Raw genomic sequence first — 19,879 nt, forward strand, 5'->3', positions numbered from 1 at the left:
GATCAGTTTCAGTGGTGTTCTTTGTGTGAATCTTGTCTGTTATTTCTGGGTGATTCTATAAAGTTTTGTTTAGTGTTTGTTCGGTCTATACATACATTTCTTCACACGACTATACAGCCTGGTAGTCTGTGTCTGTGCCGTGTGGTGCAGCAGAGGACCAGAGCAGCACATTGGGGGTTAAGTTTATTTGTACACAAATGTGGGCTGGACCACCCAGTGAGATCTCATCAAGTAACACATAATCCCTCCCACGTTCACAAATTGATAGAAATTTAGGAGTTGGTCTCTTGACTTTTTTTCTTCTTTGCTGTCAAAGATTTATTGCATTCTTTCGCCAGCGCATTTCTTAAATTACAGGTCGGAAGTTCCTTAGTCACAAACAACGACAGATCTCCAGGAAGATGCTCCGTCTGTCGTGTGATTTACAGTGGCCTGCTTCATATTGTGTCCGTGACCAATAAAGTAATTTATCGTCATTGGCAGAGTAATTATGTTGTCTGTCTTTTCTCTTTTGTTTTTGTCGTTAGTGACGCTAGAATAATAACTGAACTTTCAACTCACTTTTGATTTTTTATATTTTTTATACAGACAATAGATTCAAGTCCCGATACAAATGTTATTGTAAAAAAAAATCCTCGAAGGACTCCTTTTTCTGGCCATTTAAAGACTTGAACACACAGATAAATGGTAACATAAATTAAAGATAATGTTATTTTCATTCTTCTTCCTGCTTTAAACTTTAACCCTTTCAGCAGCCTCTGACCTGAGAGCATCAAGTCCAATTTATGAGATCTGGCATGGGTTGTTTTTTAAAGCCAGGTTTGTATATTTATACAGCAGCCAACTCCTGAGTCATTGTGGCTGTGTTAGTTAGGTTAGGAGTTCTGTGTTCAGTGTCAGTCCCCACCTCTCTGGTCCGAATGTGGCAGATGCTTGTGTTTTCCAGGGCTCGGGATCAGATGTCATCCAACAGATCATATATCAGCTCTCGTCTCTGGGTTAGTCTCCATAGGGCTATTTGTTACTATGATAAAACAAATCCCACCACCATGGACAGACTATAAAGGATTAAATTAATTAGAGTGGTCACTCAACAGAAATTGGGAACTTAGTCAAAGTGATGAAAAGAAATTGAATCTCCATGTTTAATGTCTTCTAGATGTACCACTGCTATTTTTTATGATTGTTGATTTCCTCTGTCCACACCTCCGTACCTCTGTGTCAGCTCAGCTGCATGGCTAGCCGTGAACGTTGGCAGGCTCTAATCCAAATAAAGATACTAATGTTAACAGGCAGGCAGTGGTTTAATATGCCTTTGGCAGTTACAGGAAGTAGTGTAAGTGCAGTGGTCCTTGTGAAGCCAATGGAGACGACATGTAGACAGTAATATAAATACTGTCCAGGAGCTGGTCCAAGAGGCTGTGTCCCAAATAGCACCATATTCCCCATTTTAGTAGTGCAGTAAATAAATCAAATCAGTATAGGGATTAGGGTGCCATTTGGGACGTACACCAGGCGAGAGAGCTGGTTGACACCAGTTCTTGTGGAGGAGTACCCTGCCCTGGCTTCCAGGCCAAACGGGGTGCTGGTCACACTGACCAAATGACATCTAGGGGGGAGAGGGAAGAGAAGTTTCAGGGCTTGGAGCAAAATAGGCAGTCACCCGCTCTGCTCCAAGGGAGGAGTGTGTGTGGTGGGGTGGGGTGGAGTTTGGGACTTTTTGGGTGGGTGGTTTTGGGGCTGGAGGGCTGAGCATGTTGGAGGGTGAGAGACTGGCTAGGCCACCCAAGTGGCAAAAACCTGCATGTTCGTTGCTGACCTCTACACATTAACAGAACACTTCCTCAATTTGTCTTCTCTGTTCTTGAGGCACAAACTAATTTCCTCCCTTTTTTGCAGCCCTACCTTTTGAGACACTGCTGCGTCCCCCATGCCTCCGTTCAACCTTCACGCCCACCTCCAACACACAGAAGCACACACACACACACACACACACACAGTGTCTTTTTAAGCAGCTCAACAGAAATAACACTTGCTTATGCTACTTTAACAAAGGGTGTGTGTGTGGGGGGGGGGGATCCATGTATAGTATAATAACCTATAGGCACGTGAGGCACACCAACTCTGATATATTTCAGTAGTAAACCACCATGGCTTTCAGCTAGCTAAACAAGCTGTGCAGCAGGTTAGAGGTATGATAAATGATCTGCACCACAGTCAGCAGACCAGACAAAGCCATGTTGGGCCATGTGCACAGCTTTTGTCACCAGTTAATGTATTTAATTGAGTCTGTCAGACAGTCTGGCAACCGGCTATTTTTATTTAGTGTTGCCAGATTAAATGCATTCCCCTGTGTGATATGTTTTATTTTATGGACGCAAAGCTCTTCTGGGTGATTGAACTGTTCCTGTCAGATGATATATGATACATACTCTTTGCTTATGTGTACCAGTTTGTAGTTTTAAACTTGGAAAGACCAAAGCAGTGCATAATTTCATATTACGTTTCAATGGATCATGATGCAGTGATGTCACAGAGCACTGACTACACATGTCAATGCATTTTATTTGTAGTCTGTTCTCCTCGCTTTCTCTCAATTCAACCCCAACCCACCTCACAATATAGGTACATAATAGGTAGATAAATAAATGATAAGTTGATGAGAGCCCCATAAACAAAGTTTGATTCTGCCATCGTTGCCACCTGCCAAAGTCTGACAATACCTCTTTAAGGGAACCAAACCATTCATTAGATGAAAAAGGGGATTATCATTATCATAATGAATCTTATCTCTGGCTGTGTGGTTGGTCTCTTCTTTTAGAGACACATCCCTTCAATGCTTACATGTACACGTCATTCTGCTACAATGCACCTTTTGGCTTACGAATACTTAAGATAGCCCTTCGTAAACATTCATTAAACATGTGCTCAATGAATATTGGTTTTGTTCGCTGTGTCTTTTTGTTGCTTCAAACACCAGCAGAGAAAAGATGACTTAAGAGTAAACGGTAGAAGTAAACAGTACCTAAGAATAGAGGATGACAAGAGTAAATAGGTCCCTCCATGGATTGTACACATATTTGTGCTGCGTGCTTATTAATGTGTAAATATACTACTGTTATTACTTGTAATACTGTTGCACTGTTATCATTACGGTTTGGCACTTGTTTATTCAAATACATGATTGTGATATGTTTTGGTTATTGATTTATTCAAACCTGAAATCCATTTAGTTAATAGTGATTGTAATAGATTGTAATGGGTTCTGTTTGGACAAATATTGTTTAAAAGTGGACAAATGTGGGTTGAAGGTGGAATTAGTGCACTCTTTATGGAATGAATTTGTTGCAATAACGTAAAATAAATTTCCCTTATATCAGTGGTATTCAAAGTCGGGGTCGCGACCCCTAGTGGGTTTGGGGGGGAACTGCAGTGGGGTCGCCAATTATTTTTGGAACAAATCAAGAGTACTGATTATTGTATGGGACTATATTCCATGTTTTTAGGAAAGTTAATTAGAAAATTCAATTTTATTGAGTAAATGTATTTATTGGTTTCTTTTCATTTTGATAAGAGATGAAAATGCAATTCATTGAAGGATATTTGTTAATGTAAAAATCTAAATGTACTGATTTTAAGGTGTCATTAGACTTTGGGTGGGTGGAGTGAGAAATTCTTTGGGAAAAAATCGGGTCCCCATAAATTTTGGCAGAAAAATGTGGTCCCTGCTGAAAAAGTTTGAATACCTTATACCATGTTGAACATTGTAATTGTTCTGGTTACCAGAATGCTGTATTCACACATAATAGCAATGAAGTTATATGTTGCCTATCAGCCGTATGAAGTTACAAGTAGTTGCACGGTTGTTAAGAAAATGGAAGTTAATGTAAACTAAAGTTACTTATTTTGTTGACCTTCACATGATGTACAAAAATTGCCGTTATGCCAAGTTCTACCCTTATGGGTTGGTTTCCTGGACACATATTAAAGGCATGGACACCAGTAGAGTTTGCCAGCTGAGAGTACTTAGCACCTCTGAACAGAGTGCCGCTCCAGACGTAATTTGCTGGCATAATTTGCAAACCGAGTGAAAACTGGCCGAAAATGTCAGCAGTCAGATGCCTACCGGCGGGTGGTCCCTTAAACACACCGGGCCGAACAAAAGGCGAAAGAATTGCAGATGAACGGCAGATCAACATTCGGTGTGGCGTGTGCGGTCCCTAAGACTAGTCCTGGACTAAAAACCTATTTCAAGGGAGAATATCCATTGAGCATGCTTTTTAGTCCAGGAATATGCTTAATCTGTGTCCAGAAGACCAGCCTTTTTAGCGTTTAAAACTTGAACTTCTCTGTATCTACTATTTCACAAATAACAACTAAACCCCCAAGAAACTCAATTTTATCCCACTTTCTAGGTGCTAACGTAAACTGCAAATGATTTGGCCCTGTCAGTTCATGTGAACTCTAACCTAGTAGAATGTGTGCCCGTCTCCACTGGTCCATATGAGAAAGAAATGCATGTATGCTTCCTAGGTTTACGATAACTAATCACGCGGTCAACTGCAGCACAGATCGTGTGATGCATGAGTGCGAGAGTGGTTCCGTACTTTGTTGCAATTGCACATACAGAACCGGGGCTAGGCAGGCAGGCCAGGGCCCGAGAGAGAGCGGTTTATGTTGGGGAGGCCGTGTGATGGCAGATATCTGGACAGCGCATGGTCATCTCTGGGGTTTATTTATCCAAGGCCTCTAGACCTCGGACCAGACCTCCCTCAGTTTGTTAGGCTTCAAGGGGCCCCCTACCACACAGGGCAATTCCTCACATTCCACATTAGCTCCAATTTCCAGTTGCCTTTTCCCCTCATCCAATTGAACAAATTGAGTAACTAGCTGATCTCTAGTACCACCCCTATGATATGAATATCCTTTCCCACTCATCTCTGTCCACGCTCACACACAGTATGTAGGCTAGACCTGGAGTCGGAGGTTTGCATTGAATGAAATCAAAAATCCACTACAGAATGTAACATTGTGTATGTATACTGATATAGTTGCAATTATACATGTATGCTTCTCAAGTATCACACATTTAATATATATATATATATATCTTTTAAAGTGAGTCTAAATCAAATTGGCAGTCCAATGGTCATCTTGAAGGCCTGGGTTGAAAGCTACATGTTATCCCCCGACTGAAATGTTTTTATAAATTGGCCAAAATTAGACGAAAAGAGAGTATGTCTCAGTCATGTAGGTGTGTGCTAATCGATTTAAATGTGAAGTCATTCTCTTCACAGTTTTTGAACAATGTACAAGATGAAAGGATTATAGAGCTGGGGGGAAATACCCTTAATGGTTCCATAAAGTGGCAACTATTGCTGTTGTTACACATCCAAAGTGCAAGTAGCAAGTTTATTTAATTTATCAGCAGTTTGTTGTCCCATCTTGATTGTTACGTATGACAACCATAATCATTTGTTGTCATTTAACTTTCTGTAATAAAGTGGTTATCAAGACAAGTGCATGGATTTTTTTCACTCCTGACTGCATTTATTTATTCAATAGAGCACAAATGATCTATACTTTATATTGCTTTTGTGCAGGCCTACACCATCCTGGTGTATACATGTATTACATTCACTCTATAATAAACTATATTGCCTTCAGACTCAGGTAAACAAAGTTAGAATGAAGTACTTGACAGTAGGCTGTGACAGAGAGGAAACAAATAACTACCTGGCAATAGTAGGAGGGTCTGCTCAAACCCCATTAGAAGTGAAATGCCCTACACCAGGACTAGTAGGCCTACAGCTGTCAATGTTGAAGACCAACACCACACACACTCATCACAGCTGTTTGGTAAACTGCACAGCACAGTGGAATTAAACATGTCAGTAAATCCTTAGCAATTAAGTGTAAATAGACACAACCACTGCACAAATACAGTACCAAACAAAGTATATCTTGTTTAATGAAATAGTGAGATTTCTATAGGCCAAAGTCAAGCAAATGAATTCACTTTGAAGGTGTGAACCATAGTCTGAGAGTTAGAATTGGTTTGAACCTACTTTGAAAGTAACCTTGAATGTTTTACAGTTAATAATACTTGGTTTACTTTATAGAGTTAAAAACTCTCATGCCAATAAATAAGGCTAGTTTAGTACACAATTTAGACTATTCAGTCCCTTGTATTTGTGTGTGAGAAACTACTCGATTAATTTCTACTTTTATTTATATTCGACTCTGGATTAAAAAATAAATGATCTGTTTTATCAATAGATGGCATGTGTGATTGCTTCTTATAACCGAGATAAGGCAATTGGGAGTGTGCAGAACAGGGCAGGCAGCAGTGTGCTGAGTTTATTGAAAGAGTTCTTCTCTCTGACGCCCCCTCGCTCTCCCCCCTCCCCTCGATTTGAAGGGCTGCCTGGGTGGTCTCCCCCTCTCTCCACTTTGGTGAGCTGTTGCTTAGCAGCTAATAATAGGAGATGTTTGCAAAGTAATTTGCCTCTTCCTTGGCCAATGAGAACCAGAGCACTTTTCCATCAAACCACCCTTTTCAGGATTTGCAGAGGGGCTAACTTCTCCAAACGTTACTGCTACGGGATCAGAGGCAGACTTAGAGATCTGATCGAGACGTTCCTACTTCGAAACGTTGTTTTATAAGCTATTAGGACGGATGAAGACTGGAGGATCTATACGGATTTGGGCACATAATGTTGGGATGGAGTTGCAAGACTTTGGCTCAAGGAAAGACTAGAATATATTATCCAAACTTTTACCCGGTGGATGCGCTAGTATTCTATCTTGGATTATTGTCGCGTTTGCTATACTCGCACTGTTTCTCTCGTGCTTTGCTCTGTGCTTTGTTTTCTTGTTTGGACTATGGCCTCGGATCCCAGAGTCCCAGGGTCCGGTGTTTTTGGAGATTTACCCCCAAATTATATGCGTTCTCCGCCGCCAGTAAACTCAGATCTTCTCCGGAGACCCAGCTACTGCCATGCTGCTTTCGCATTAAAACAGATTTCTAAGGTGATGAAATGCTTTCGATGGAATATGCTTACTGTTTCATTCATCGTCTCTGTGAATGAGTGTTATGTTTTGGTACTTTTGCGGAAACTGATGTTACTACTACTCGAATGGAGGAATATCAATTGAGGGAGTTTTATGTCAAAATGTCATACAATGTGATATACACGGTGATATTACACTCTAGTGATATTTCGGTATTACATTGTAACATTTACTGGCACGCACTGATTTTACACTTCCAGCCCCGATCCCCCAATGAATGAGAATAACTTTATCCATTCATTTTTAGAAGCAATACAACTCCAAATAGTTATTTATGCGTGTGTGGGATCTGTTCAACTCTGTTTGTAAGAAGTTAGACTCAGGGTCCCCGTTGTGGGCTAGTTTGTTTGAAAATGCAGTGGGTCTTACAGAGGAATTCACTGATTACGTTTTATCTGACAAAGCATCACTGGACCGCATGAACGCTTGGAAATGTGTCAAAACTCCTAAGTGAAACCAAAACATCTGTCCAGTGTCTGTACTAGACCGGTGACATTGTTTGTAAAGTTTGAAAGGGTATAGTAGAAGGTCTTCAGACAGTGTTTTCATGTTAAATTATAGGAGTAGGGATTTTTGGTAGAGTAACTGCTTATTGTCAAATCCTTGCATAGCCTGTAAGAAGGTATGTAGCCTATAAAGGAAAGTACGGTATAGTCTACATCACTCCTGACTCAAATATGTGCAATCTTGTAATCTTTCAACTTCCATTTAAAACTAGAAGTTGCGTTAGTGCACAACAGCATTAGGTTTCATATTTTTTTACCAGGAGGTTGTTAGGGGCAGCTGGCTGAGTGTTTATAAAATGAAATATAGTAAGATTGGACAAAAATGGAAGTCCAAGTACACAAAAGTGTTCAAATCAAATTGTTTTGGTCACATACACATATCTAGCAGATGGAGCAAAATGCTGTTCCTAGCTCCAACAGAGTAGTAATATTTAACAGTGCAGTACTATCTAAAATGATTCACAACAATAAACACACATCTAAAAGTAAAAGAATGGAATTAAGAAATATATAAATATTAGATTGAGCAATGTCGGAGTGGCATTGACTAAAATACAGTAGAATAGAATACAGTATATACATATGAAATGAGAAAGGCAGTATGTAAACATGATAGCCTCTAGTAGATGCTTATTTAATCCTAGTTGATAAATAGGTAATTGAGGGCCCAACATAAAAAAGGGTAAAGCAATGGCCAGTCTTTGGATTGGAATTGTCCCTCACAGTTGGCACAAGCGAGGTCGGGGTGCCACTCATCACCAGAGGCATAGGGGTTTGCTATGGAATCAAAACCCATGACATCACAATTATGGTTACATGGTTTGTACTTGACAAAAATAAACAGCATAGTTGCCAAATGGGATATCAGGTTCTCTATGCTGTTCTTGTGTAGCCTACTACACATGAATAATACACTATTATCAATTAGGGTTCTGGCTGGTTATATTCTGATATTCACATGGTCTCTAGATCTGACATTAGCTCAGTGATGTATTTCACATAGATATGATTTGCTTACAGGACAACTGACATGAAGACTCTCAAGTAGCTGACTAATACAGTAATGTTTAACATGCCCTTAAGTATGTCACGTTATCACAATGAAAGTCATACTCAAGTTAGCTATCTTATTAGCATAGCCTTCTCTGCCCTTGTACTTGATTCTTAGTAATACTAGAAAGACTACTATATTGAGTTTTTTTAATCTTACAGTTAGATACAATGTAGTCTTCCATTAGTGAGTACTTGTCTATGCCATAGCCATACATTGCCATATAATGCAATATGTTGTTATTAATGTGTAATAACAATGTAATAACACTTTTCTCTCCCTCCATGTTCCTCCTGTCTCTTTAGGGGAAGGCTGTGGGTCAGAAAGCCCCATTGTGGGTTCGGGCAAGGTTCCAGGCTCTTCTATTTTCTTTGGGCTGTCACATCCAGCGACATTGTGGAAAAGTCCTTTTCATTGGACTGCTTGTGTTCGGTGCCTTGTCTGTGGGTTTGCGGGTCGCTGCCATTGAGACGGACATTGAGCAACTATGGGTTGAAGGTGAGTCTGGCGTTTCAGTTTCGGGGTATGGTTTGGGGGGTTGTCTGGGAAGGGGAGAAAGGGGTCGTTTTTTCCCCCAAATGAACTTGTTGTAGACATTTTGCCATCTAAACTACTGAAGGGGGGACAGGAAACTGTATGGGTGCTGTCTGACTGATTTGTCGATCAGTAGTTGAGATGGCTGTTTTTTTTAGAGACGATCCTCTACAGTTGTTATTCATGATTGGGTGATATATAAAAATATGTTGTTTTTTTCTTTCTAAGTTTTAGTAAAATTGAAAGTTGTGATACTTTGTAAGCTCTGCACTTTTGAGTGTGTTGTTTGCTGATGCCAAAGTTGTTTTGCATTGGGAATGGAGAATGGGTCAAGATATTCCTACTTTATTGCACACAAGGAGCTAGCATTGTTGTTCCCTACATATGTAGGCCTTCTCTTGTTCTTCTCATCAGCCTTGTATTGTTTGCCATGGTGGTTCCATGATCCATGTTTTATTTGCCGTCCTTTCTGTGTGCAGGCTGGGTTATCTGTGCATATTCGGGCAGCTTTATTTGGTTTTCACACTGCCAAATTCCTTTTAAGCCCCCTAGGCTTTTGCCGCACTCCTGATCCCAAGAGCAGATGGGCTGTGTGAATCGTTAGCCATCTTTGAGGAGCTGACCCTCCCCCCTAGCTCCCTGTGTGGTCCTTAACTATTCTTGGATTCCATTCAACAATAAAGGCACCCCCTTTCCTACAAAAATATGTTCATACAACTGAAGATTTCCCACCTGTTTTGCACATTCTAAAAATAGTCACAGCAGTTGTAGTATAAACACTCCCTAAAGGTTGTATCTTTCAGTATCTGTGTATTTTATTCCTTACCAACACTTTGGCTGGGAAGGGGACTACTCACTCTTTGTCAATGAAATGCCTGTGGTCTGACACACTGTGTTTGAGTTTTTTCAGATTGGTGAAGCCAAAGATTTTCAGATTTACTTGTCAGATTGTAGTTGAGTTGTCTGAGTCTGACTCACAAACAAGATGTGAAGTTATCGCAGTGTAATTTGTCATGATCACAGTATTTTGGTAATGTACTGGTGTGTATTTCATACACATTAAATAAGCTAACCGTTTGTCTTCTGAAAGGAGGTTGTTAGATGTAGCCATAGGGTTTGTTATGCCTAATCATGGAGTCATTCTGAGAGTGAAATGCCCGAATGCTGAAAAGGAATGCTGTTCCTTTAAGAGGCAGTGGCCATGTTTCTAAAGCTTCTGCCTGTGTTGTTTCCCCCAATAGCCCATTGACAAAGCTGCTCAGAGTTGAATGAAAAGTAAGTGGTTTGGTAACAAGGAGAGGTTAGATCTTCGCGCGCGCGCACACGCACACACACACACACACACACACACACACACACTCACAAAAGGGAGGACATATTTCCTAATAGAACAGAGAAGTTCATTGCTCTCTTAGAAAAGATGAGTGTCCAAAGAGCATTATTTTATTCATCAACAACTTACAGTCTGGACTCAAACTTTAAAAATAGCAAGTGTAGAAGGCTTAATATTTTCTCAATACAGAACGTACGTCTATATGGTCTTCTTGTCAACACATGCAGAGGTGTATTCTGACCGCATATGAGGGATGAGGGTGCTGATATGAGGCCTCCTGGGCTCACACTTGGCCAGCTGGGAGTTCCTGAGAGCATATGCCCCCCATCATATATCCTCAGGCCATATCTGTCCCCAACTCAACCCCCACCCAAATGTCACGTTTGCCACCGTGCTAGTGTAGATGTCCGGCTGCTTGTGAAGTCAGACCACCAGGCTCCTTACCTTAGCGTACCCTATACCCTACCTGGCCTACCCCATTCTACCCAACCCTAACCTAGCCCAGGATAATGTGCTAACACTTGTGCCATAGGACAGTAGAAAATAGTGTTTGGGAGAGAATTTGTTTTCTGACCCTGATAATGCAAATCCCTGCTGTACACTGTCACTGCAGCCTCAGCTGGGACTAGTATGTCTGTTCTGAATGTTGATATACTATTGGTGGTATATAAACCAGTAGTTGGTGCTAGTCAGAAACATATGGGAGTAGGTTTCTTCAAACTGAGGAAAGGTGTGGTAGTTAAACATATGGTACCTGTTAAGGTGTACATATGGGGTTTTGACAGATACAAGCCTAAACGGTTCTTTCTCTACGTGGACAGACTACTTCCACTGGTTGGCTAATATAGACAGAGTACTGACTAATAAAGCACACAAAATTCAGCTACGGAACCTTTTTTTGTTAGTCATATGTTGTTTTCTTTTGGACATTTTTTGCTACTGCAGAAGCAATGAAGAGCAAGCAACAACACAGGAAAGGGGGCTAGCAGTCATGGGTGGGACCTGGGGAGAATGTGACCTAGCGTGTATTGTCTGTAGGAAGAAAAGGGGAATAATAAAGTAAAGTGTAGGGAGATGGGGGTGGGGGTAGGGGAGCATTGGGGTTGAAGGTTTTAGGGGTATACACTTCAACATTTTCCCATTGCCAAAAAACAACAGTATGGCTTCTCTCTCAGGACACATTTCTCTCACCAGTTCAAGCAGGACTTAGAAAAAAAATTATATTGCCTGGGTACGGAGTTGTTTTTTCTGGATGTAATATATGTTTAGCTATAGCATTATTACTATGGCAACAGTAGATTACCCAAAAGGTTTGATATTTTGTCGTGGGTAAAATATACCACCAAAGAGCAGCAAAACGTTTTGAATAGAGCATTTAGAGTGGAAAATAAATGTTTACATGTAATGTACAAGTATGTACTGGTAGCCCACATGAACTAAACCCATCCTTCTTGACACAGTTTTGATGATCTTGACAGACATGTACACACAGACAAGCTGTGCAAATATTAGAAAGTGACTTGGGATTTGTGTTTTAAAAAGAGACTGTGGGGAAAATAATATATACAGAGAGCATGAATGACCTACTCCACATGGCGAACAGTAGGTACCTTCTAGAGCCCTAGTAGCACAAGGGGAACAGTAGGTACCTTCTAGAGCCCTAGCAGCACGAGGGGAACAGTAGGTACCTTCTAGAGCCCTAGCAGCACGAGGAGAACAGTAGGTACCTTCTAGAGCCCTAGCAGCACGAGGGGAACAGTAGGTACCTTGTAGAGCCCGAGTAGCACGAGGGGAACAGTATGTACCTTCTAGAGCCCTAGCAGCACGAGGGGAACAGTATGTACCTTCTAGAGCCCTAGCAGCACGAGGGGAACAGTAGGTACCTTCTAGAGCCCTAGCAGCACGAGGGGAACAGTATGTACCTTCTAGAGCCCTAGCAGCACGAGGGGAACAGTAGGTACCTTGTAGAGCCCGAGTAGCACGAGGGGAACAGTATGTACCTTCTAGAGCCCTAGCAGCACGAGGGGAACAGTATGTACCTTCTAGAGCCCTAGCAGCACGAGGGGAACAGTAGGTACCTTGTAGAGCCCGAGTAGCACGAGGGGAACAGTATGTACCTTCTAGAGCCCTAGCAGCACGAGGGGAACAGTATGTACCTTCTAGAGCCCGAGTAGCACGAGGGGAACAGTAGGTACCTTCTAGAGCCCTAGCAGCACGAGGGGAACAGTAGGTACCTTCTAGAGCCCTAGCAGCACGAGGGGAACAGTAGGTACCTTGTAGAGCCCGAGTAGCACGAGGGGAACAGTAGGTACCTTCTAGAGCCCTAGCAGCACGAGGGGAACAGTAGGTACCTTCTAGAGCCCTAGCAGCACGAGGGGAACAGTATGTACCTTCTAGAGCCCTAGCAGCACGAGGGGAACAGTATGTACCTTCTAGAGCCCTAGCAGCACGAGGGGAACAGTAGGTACCTTCTAGAGCCCTAGCAGCACGAGGGGAACAGTAGGTACCTTCTAGAGCCCTAGCAGCACGAGGGGAACAGTAGGTACCTTCTAGAGCCCTAGCAGCACGAGGGGAACAGTAGGTACCTTCTAGAGCCCTAGCAGCACGAGGAGAACAGTAGGTACCTTCTAGAGCCCTAGCAGCACGAGGAGAACAGTAGGTACCTTCTAGAGCCCTAGCAGCACGAGGAGAACAGTAGGTACCTTCTAGAGCCCTAGCAGCACGAGGGGAACAGTAGGTACCTTCTAGAGCCCTAGCAGCACGAGGGGAACAGTAGGTACCTTCTAGAGCCCTAGCAGCACGAGGGGAACAGTAGGTACCTTCTAGAGCCCTAGCAGCACGAGGGGAACATGTGGATGTTTCAGTGTTTGGAACAGTTATCTAAACAAAAATGCAAGGTAAATGCTATAATTAATCAGAAAATACACAGTCTTCCAGTTCAGGGTCTGCTACGAGAGAATGAAAGGTCTATGAGGCATTATTGGAGGTGAATGGCAAGCCACAGTGCCCCAGCTAGATAAATAAACTCGAACTGCTGAGCCTCAGACCTCACCAGTAGAAAGAACAAACAAGGCCAGAGTCAACCTGGGTCAGTTGAAAATGTTTATTTCACCCCCCCAACCCTCTGCCTCCCTTCCTTCGTTCCCCCCACACCTCCCACCACTCTGCAATCCTCCAGCCTCAGTCCTCTCCTCAAGGGGCAGACACAAGAGCTGAATGCAAAACCTCACCAGCTCCCTCAATTATGGAAGTCGCCATTAACCGTCCACTGTGGACAGAATTATAATATACAGTGCTAAGTTATATCCTTTTTGGATATTTACAGTATTAAAGCGGTGGCTCATAGCTGTGTATCTTTTCAAGTTATGTAGTGTTTATGGGACTTGGCTTTTTTACATGTATAATTACATTTCAGCACTATATGTAACTGTAGACCTGTTTAGCATCCTGTATTTTATGTTGCTTGAAAGTCATTGCAGACACTGGTGTGCATTTTTGGGAGTGCTGAAGGCCTATCTCTGTTACAGAGCTGCAAGCTCAGTCTCACACATCTCCTGTATAATCTCTATTTCATTCACTTGGACAGTTTCTTAAATCCTGCCAAAAGAGATTGTTCTCCTTGGTCAACTTTAAATACAGTGACATCAGTCACCTTTTTGGGTAGAGTTTGCCCATTTTCCTCTCCGCTTGTCCCCTCTGGAAAAAGAAGAATGGAGAAAAACATTTTCTTTGTACTTGGTGTGTGTGTGTGGGGGGGGGGGCTTGGGGGGGGGGGTGGTCCTTGGGCTCAATAAATGTATTTCTAGGCTGAATGAGACCAGCAATTTGGGACATTTTTGCCTTTCACCGTGGGATGAATGTATGTTTCAACCACACATTAAGCTGCATTAGCAGCCAGTGGAGTGCCTAATGTGACTATTTTTCGCAGCAGCCAACACTAGGGATGATTAGCATAATTAGTACAGGCAAGCCTATACATATGGAAATGGAAAGTGCCTAAATGCCAACACCAGTGGAAATTTATGTCAATGCTGACAGAAGTATCAAGATCTGAATAGATTGTAACTGAAACTGATTATTTTTGCCTTTCACTTTCAATGGTATTTTTTTCAGTTCTTCCTCTCAAATTGAACTTCATTTCTCATCCTCTCACTTTTTTGGGGGGAAGGAATACCTCAGTGTCCTCTCCTTTTACCACCTTGTCCAATTCAGACACTTCCCCCCCAAACACACACACACACACACACACACACACACACACACACACACACACACACACACACACACACACACACACACACAGACCGACACACACTGTATTTCTATAGTTAAGGTAGAAAGCCAAGCGCCCCATGCCTGCATTGTTTTATTTGCTGGGAAAAAGTCTTGGTCCATTTGCTTTTGTTGTGAAAGTTCCCTCTTTATTTTTTCATGTTTGTTTGGAAACATCTGAAAGAAATTCAGGAGGGGAGTGACAAAAGCCTGCATTCAATTTCTGCTGCCCTGCCTGGTTTCTCTCTGAATTAGGAGCCTCTCTATCTGCTAAGTAACACATTGAACTGGGATGGGGAGGTGCTACTGAACTTGTAAAAGGATGGCAGTAGAACTAAAGCTTGATTTCAGCAAAGACTTGTTTCGCTCTCTGCCAGCCAGGGCCAAATCTATCCCTCTGGTTTTATACTGCATGCTTTTTTTAATGGATAACAAAGAGCGGGGAATGGGCAAGATGACGGACTGACAGTTCCTAAACAGAACCATTCCAGCAAAGTCTATTTTCTATGTGAATGTATTTAAGTGAGGGAGTGAGTGAGTGGCAAGGCTGTGTGCGCATTTGAGTTTGTACATCTGTGACTTTGTATCCTAGAAGGTCTAATCTGTGCTACAGTACAACACTGTATATTCTTTGTTTTATTCCTTTGGCGGCTGAAGCAGGTAAAGCATGTCTCTTCCAGCATGTCTCTTCCTTGTGGGACTTCCTCCAAAGCAGCATGGGTCCTTTCAGTGGCCTCCTAATCCAGCTAATCTGGCCCACAACACTTTGAAGGTGGTCTCTGCTAATGGAGACTGGAATTGGACCTAGAGCTTGCATGCGAATGGTGCTGCTGCTGGCTCAGTCCTAATTGTTAACTGGGTTAATAATTGGGTTTTTGTGATGGCGCCTAAAAGTCTCTGAGTGGAGCTGGAGAAGTAGCTCTGCTTCTTGTGTGGGACTTCTTCCTCATTTGATTGGATACATTGTGTTGCCTTTGACAAACACTTTTTGAGTTTGATCTCAACTGTTTACAATCACTTAACCTGTGCAGATGTATAGGCAGACAACATAACAGACAGGCATGGAGAGGATATACCTTACGGGTGTCTCCTGTAAGGTCTGTGGGGCTGGTCTTTTCCTGGGTGGTGGTGGGCTGGACATGAGGGAGATTGGAGCTGACAGGGTCCATCAGTGGTCTGACACCAAGGAGCAGGGGGCTTCATCTCCTTGGTTAATTACATGCCACTTTCCATACTGCCCACTGATAGGGGAGTTAACACACACACACACACACACACACACACACACACACACACACACACACACACACACACACACACACACACACACACACACACACACACACACACACACACACACACACACACACACACACACACACACACACACACACACACACACACACACACGCCAGGCCTGCCTGGCTCTGGGTGGGAGGCCTTCTCCCTGAAACTTGCTACCATTGTCTGTCTGTCTCTGGCCAGCCCCAACCCCCAGCCTTCTTCTGAGAAGAAGTGAGAACCCCATCTGGATGGAGATTAGCTTCAGCTTTAGCATAGGAATGGCTATGGTAGGCAGTCCTCGCTCCACTATGTCTGTGATATAAACACGTTTGACTGATGGATAGTATCCCTGCATATGCTTGCAAGATGAGATGGACCATAACTGGGGATTAATTGGTCTGTAAAGGGGGTGTCACCTCCGGGGGTTGAAGTGAAAAATGGAACAGAGGGAGAACAAATGGAGGTGCTTTTCTTGGAGCGCAGCATCTTGACTGGAGTGGCTTTGTGAAGAAGTATGAGCTCCCTGATCTCTTCAACCATGTTATGTTGATATGATTTACTGTTATCTTATTTCCCCATCCAATATGGGATTGTTGAAGGACACTGAGAGCTACATGTCTTAGGTCTTGACAACTGTCTCTTAATTAAAAGTTTTTTTTGGCTTAATGCTAACCCTTCACATGGGTTTCTGCAGGTTTTCAAAGGACCCCAAATCCATAAACTTCTCTATAAATTTCCTGACTGCTTTGTGAAAAGTATTTGGGCGCCTGTCTTTTTAACAGCTCCTGGTTGCAGGCTAAGTGGATCAGAGCAAAGAGTGAAGCAGAGCAGAGAGTGGAGCAGAGAGTGAAGCAGAGCAGAGAGTGGAGCAGAGAGTGAAGCAGAGCAGAGAGTGGAGCAGAGAGTGGAGCAGAGAGTGAAGCAGAGCAGAGAGTGGAGCAGAGCAGAGAGTGGAGCAGAGAGTGAAGCAGAGCAGAGAGTGAAGCAAAGCAAAGAGTGGAGCAGAGAGTGAAGCAGAGCAGAGAGTGGAGCAGAGCTAGTGAAGCCTCCATCTGGTGAGTGATTGAGCTCTCTCTCACAGAGCAGAGCAGTGACTGAGTGTTGGGCCGGAGCCGCAACTAGGGTTCTAGCTGGGTGGTCCAGATGGGCGGAACGAGACACAAATAGCTATAATTTACTTCAGGATCCCTGTAATTACAGGCCCAAAGCTTGAAAGTCAGTTCCTGTAGATGCCCCAATGTATTAAATATGAGCACAATGTCTCAACTCAAACAAGTGTCTATTCTTAAGTCTGGTTTGATTTTAATCAGAGTTCGAAAACAAGTTAACATGTACTAGTGTGTATGTAACCTGGGTGTTTCAGGTTGTTGTTCATTGGATAGGACAGTTTGTTCATGAGTGGCACCAAGGCTGACTTCAAAAGTGATGGCTTCACGAACTTAAAGCACTTTACTTTTGATTATTTGGTGCATGGGCACATTCTGCTTGATCACAAATTACATTAGCTTACCTTCTTTTATGAATTCACAAGTAGGCTATGAAGGCAAGAAGAAAGGTGTGAAAGATTGTGATGTGTTTCCAAGCCAGTTATAACTTGATCTTACACTTCGAGACCCGTTTTTCTCCTCCCTCAATTAGAGGAGCTGGCTCGGGATTGGGGGAGGTGGTGTGAGGAAGACAGACAGAGGACGAGAGAGAGAGAACGAGAGAGAGACATAGAGAAGCGGAGAGGCGAGGTGGCCACAGCGAGAGCCAGCCTCTGCGGGATTGTCATGTAGTGGAACACGGAGGGGCAGACGAGCCCACTCTGATCCAGAGCGGTGTGTTTCATGTGCCCTTGGCATGGCCACAGATACCCTGCTCACTCTTTTCAGGGCAGCCTCTGGTAATTAGGGGGCTGGACTCCAGAGTTTCCTCTCGGGGCTTTGATGCTTTCATCCCGGCTCTGCATACCACATCAACAGAATTTCTGCCTCGTTGTTCTCCCTCATCCAACCCTGGCACCACCTTTTGTTCTTTCTCTCTCCTAGTTTCTCCCTCTCCTTCTCTGATGGGTTAGTTCTGGTATGGTGGACGTTTGCTGTAAAGAATGGATAGCATATCGTGCCTTCGTTTTTTACTGAAACCGTCTGTCTAGGCTAAAGGCTGTGTTTTTGGCTGTTTCAGTTTCTTACACATTCAAGCCCCAGGTGAAACAGACTGTGAAACTGGGGATGGTGGTGCTGCCATTCTGTGTCGTGCCATGTTGTTAGTGATGGGGTTTGGGCACAGTGAGGAGGATTTCCCTAACAGGACACATCTGCTTCACAGAGGGAGCCAATGAGAAGCTTTGACTCATTTCTCTTGGCTAGACGTTTTGTGTCTGAAGTGCCTTCAAAACCAACATTGGCAAGGGTGTTGGCCAATCTGTGTTCATGTGTATGTACTGCATTCACTACACTCACGCAACACTCATTTCAATGCAGGGAGCCAACTCTGAACTTGTTTGTGTGTGTCTGCAATGCTTGTTGCACTAGTCTGATAATAATATGAGCTGTGCATAGTCATAATCAGCAGATTTCTCCCCGTCTCTCTCTCTCCATTTCTCCACCCCTCTCTCTCGCTCTGCTGTGGTCTCTGTATCACTTGGACCCATGCCAAGGACTCTGGTTTGAACTACACATCTATTTAGAATCTAAGTCTTGGAGAGTCGCGAGGGGTAGGCAGAAAGTTGAAAATGTGAAACTCAGCCTAATTGATGACTTTTTTCCCACTACCCTGGTTGCTATTAAATTAAACTGTGAATCTTAAAACTGTGAGTCTTTAAAAGTATATTTCTAGAACTGTACAATCTGTGGACCTTTCTGTTCTTCACTCTCTCTGTTGATTGACGTTTCAACTTGCGTCATGCTTCCTTTGCAGTGGTAATGAGGCTCAGCTGTCTTGCCACATTGCAGCGCAATGAACATAAATAACCCGATAGCTCTTATATACGTGGGAGATGAGATGAGTCTATAACCCAATCCCCCCTCTCCATCTCTCTTCTTCTCTCTTCTAGCCGGTAGCCGAGTGAGTCGGGAGCTGCGCTACACCAAGGAGAAACAGGGAGAGGAGTCTGTGTTCACATCACAGATGCTCATACAAACCCCCAAACAGGAAGGGACCAACATTCTGACCCAGGGTGCTTTGCTGCTTCACCTGGAGGCAGCGCTCTCGGCCAGCAAGGTCCAGGTGTCTCTGTTTGGAAAGTAGGTAGACCCATGGGATCACTGGGGATTACGTCACAGCTAAAGAAAGGGGGTTGTCTGGGCTCATATATTTCATGTTCTGTATGTCTTCTCTCCTCAGATCATGGGATCTCAATAAAATCTGCTACAAATCTGGTGTCCCTATCATAGAAAATGTCATGATTGAAAGGGTAAGCCGATATTTGTTTTAAGGAAATATCCCGGTCTGTAATTTTTTGTCCATGACTATTAACATGTATGTTTTTATTCTGTATTATGTACTCTTGATAGTTTGCATAATAACTGATGAATGTATCCATGGTTTGCAGATGATTGACAAGCTGTTCCCCTGTATGATTGTTACCCCACTGGACTGTTTCTGGGAAGGTGCAAAGCTCCAGGGGGGGTCAGCATACTTACCGTAAGTTCCAGAATAATTGTTCTTCAAATAATGCAAATTGTTTTCTTCCATATTGCTTGGAAATACAGAATGTGTTTTAGTGTTTATACGAGTCAGCTATTTTGAATCCCAGTATTAGAGTTACGTTAGGGCCCGTGCCCAGCTAGCTTGGCCTCTTTCACCTTATTCATACGTTGGGTTTGGCAGGGGCCAGGGAAT

General features: G+C 43.1%; 1 protein-coding gene across 2 annotated transcripts in view; it reads left to right on the top strand.

The window, feature by feature from the left end:
* Positions 1-6,405: 6,405 nt before the first annotated feature.
* LOC129824026 (protein patched homolog 1) overlaps positions 6,406-19,879 on the top strand; it is a 33,891-nt gene continuing 20,417 nt past the window's right edge. The window contains exons 1-5 of one of the 2 annotated variants that reach the window (XM_055883296.1): positions 6,406-7,032; positions 8,937-9,129; positions 19,092-19,281; positions 19,382-19,451; positions 19,590-19,681. In XM_055883296.1, coding sequence (XP_055739271.1) covers positions 6,886-7,032; positions 8,937-9,129; positions 19,092-19,281; positions 19,382-19,451; positions 19,590-19,681 — 692 coding nt within the window. In that variant the 5' untranslated portion in view covers positions 6,406-6,885. The remainder of the gene's footprint in view (positions 7,033-8,936; positions 9,130-19,091; positions 19,282-19,381; positions 19,452-19,589; positions 19,682-19,879) is intronic. The other variant, XM_055883295.1, reaches the window with a different exon arrangement.

The sequence above is a fragment of the Salvelinus fontinalis genome, chromosome 26, assembly GCF_029448725.1.
Source record: "Salvelinus fontinalis isolate EN_2023a chromosome 26, ASM2944872v1, whole genome shotgun sequence".
Taxonomy (NCBI): Eukaryota; Metazoa; Chordata; class Actinopteri; order Salmoniformes; family Salmonidae; genus Salvelinus; species Salvelinus fontinalis.